Here is a 2,472-nt window from a genome sequence, read left to right on the forward strand (position 1 = left end):
TTGGGACAAACGTTATCTAGATAGTAAATGATAGGGCTAATATGCAGCTCCTGCTTGAGGTCAGCCCCATGTCAGATGTTATGTTTTCCTTTCATAGTTATTTCAGCTGGCTGTGCATGCCCTACTGCCCCAGTTAGTCTAAGATATCTACTGTGCATTTATTTTGGTTACTTCACTGTGAAATGCAAACACTGAATTTGAACCAATGAAGATGATGCATATTTGTAAATTGCCTAAATTCAGTTTAATGCAGTATTAAATAAGCCCATGAACTTGAGAACCACTTTCCTGGACCCAAAGGTTTGTTTAGTATTTAATACCCAGGTAAATGTGAATATAATACTTTACCTTATGTGCCATAAGGAGTCAATAAATATACATAAAAATTGTCTAAAGTGGTTCCTGCATGTGAGTAACACAGAAGTGTAAGCTTGAACTAAACTAGGGAAATCTGAATTGGCAAATAAAGTTATTCCAGATGAGTCCTCTTGGGCAAGTCAGTAAACATTCTACACATCAGTTTAGAAATTTGTAAAATTTTAAAATTGAAACATATAAAATTAAAAATTGTGAGATGACCCATAAGGATCTTTTGGATTCAACAGATTGTAATTCTATTAATAATGGATATATAAAATATTGTAAGTAAGTGTGTTTTAGATCTATAGAATTTTGAAAGATAAATAATAATACTCATGCTATTTATACATTTCAATTTCACTAAATCTTTTTTAATCACTGCATTCCTTTATTTCTCATTACTACAGGCCCTCTTGTGATTCCTATGTAATTGATGGAAAACTGTTCAGAAGTGACACAGTTCATTTTGCTGGGACTAACCAATGCCCCAGAACTACAGGTCTCCCTCTTCGTCATTTTCACTCTCATTTACCTCATCAATGTGGTTGGGAACCTAGGAATGATTGTGTTGATTCTCTTGGACTCTCAGCTCCACACACCCATGTATTTTTTTCTCAGTAACCTGTCTCTGGTGGATTTTGGATACTCCTCAGCTGTCACTCCCAAAGTGATGACTGGGCTCCTCATAGGAGACAAGGTCATTTCCTACAATGCTTGTGCCACACAGATGTTCTTTTTTGTAGCCTTTGCCACAGTGGAAAATTACCTGTTGGCATCAATGGCCTTTGATCGCTATGCAGCAGTGTGTAAACCCCTACATTACACTGCCACCATGACAACAAACTTGTGTGCTCATCTGGCCACAGGCTCCTACGTTTGTGGTATCATGAATTCTGTTTTCCACATTGGAGATATATTCAGTCTCTCTTTTGGTACATCCAATGTGGTTCATCACTTTTTCTGTGATGTGCCAGCAGTCATGGCTCTTTCTTGCTCTGATAAATATATTAGTGAAGTGATTCTGGTTTTTATGTCAAGTTTCAATGTATTTTGTGCTCTTCTGGTTATCTTGATATCTTACATGTTCATATTTATCACAATCTTGAAGATGCGCTCGACCAAGGGACACCAAAAGGCTTTGTCCACCTGTGCTTCCCACCTCACTGCGGTCTCCATCTTCTATGGAACAGTCATCTTCATGTACCTACAGCCCAGCTCCAGTCACTCCATGGACACAGACAAAATGGCATCTGTGTTCTACGCTATGGTCATCCCCATGCTGAACCCTGTGGTCTACACTCTGAGGAACAAGGAAGTGAAGAGTGCATTCAAGAAAATAGTTAAGAAGGCAAAATTTTCCTTAAGAATGGGATTTTAGCATTGTAGTACACACAGCAATTGTGCTTGAAACATTCCGACCTTCTTCATGCAATGAGTTACATTTAAAGTCTATAAGCATTTAAGTTTCAGAGGGAATACCCTCAAATTTTCAGATGTCTTTTGTGTAGTTAAAAAAAGGTACACTCAGAAATATAATACCTGAAAGGAAAACAAAGAGGAATGGTTGCACTTTCTGGAACTTGTTTGTCAAATTTTAGTAATGACATTTTATTTAATCACTGCTCCACTTCTGTTTTCTCTACCACATTCCAATGCAAGCATGTGTGTTAAGTAGGGGGGCAAATAAGTCCGTGAACAAAGCATTTGTGCTGCCCCTGTTACTAGACATTTGAAGTGAGATGTTTGTCAGGAGTAAATGAGTATGGATAATATGTTTTATATTTTCAAGTTATTTGTTTATTTGAAAGTCAGAGTTACAGAGAGAGAAGAACCCTCTAGAGAAAGAGACAGAGAGAGAGAGAGAGAGAGAGAGAGAGATCTTCCTTCTGTATGTTCACTTCCCAAATGGTTGCAATGGCCAGGACTGGGACAGGCTGAAGCCAGGAGACAGGAGTTCTTCAAGGTCTCCCACATGGATGCAGGGTCCCAGTGACTTGGGTCATCTTCCACTGTTTTATCATGCACATTAGCAGGGAGCTACATTGGAAATAGAGCAGCTGAGAATTTAATTGGCACCCAGATGCTGCAGGTGGCAGTTTAAACTGCTGTGCC

At 38.7% G+C, this 2,472-nt stretch overlaps 1 protein-coding gene across 1 annotated transcript; it reads left to right on the forward strand.

Moving 5' to 3' along the window:
• The first annotated feature begins 784 nt into the window (after nucleotides 1-784).
• On the forward strand, nucleotides 785-1,738 carry LOC133764207 (olfactory receptor 5B2-like). Its single transcript, XM_062197882.1, has one exon. The coding sequence runs from the start codon at nucleotides 794-796 to the stop codon at nucleotides 1,736-1,738; it is 945 nt and encodes a 314-aa protein (XP_062053866.1). The 5' UTR covers nucleotides 785-793.
• The last annotated feature ends 734 nt before the right edge of the window (nucleotides 1,739-2,472 follow it).

This window comes from Lepus europaeus, chromosome 7, assembly GCF_033115175.1.
Source record: "Lepus europaeus isolate LE1 chromosome 7, mLepTim1.pri, whole genome shotgun sequence".
Taxonomy (NCBI): Eukaryota; Metazoa; Chordata; class Mammalia; order Lagomorpha; family Leporidae; genus Lepus; species Lepus europaeus.

Coding starts and splice junctions, on each gene's coding strand:
- LOC133764207 (XM_062197882.1), top strand. CDS start 794: ATGGAAAACTGTTCAGAAGTGACACAGTTCATTTTGCTGGGACTAACC.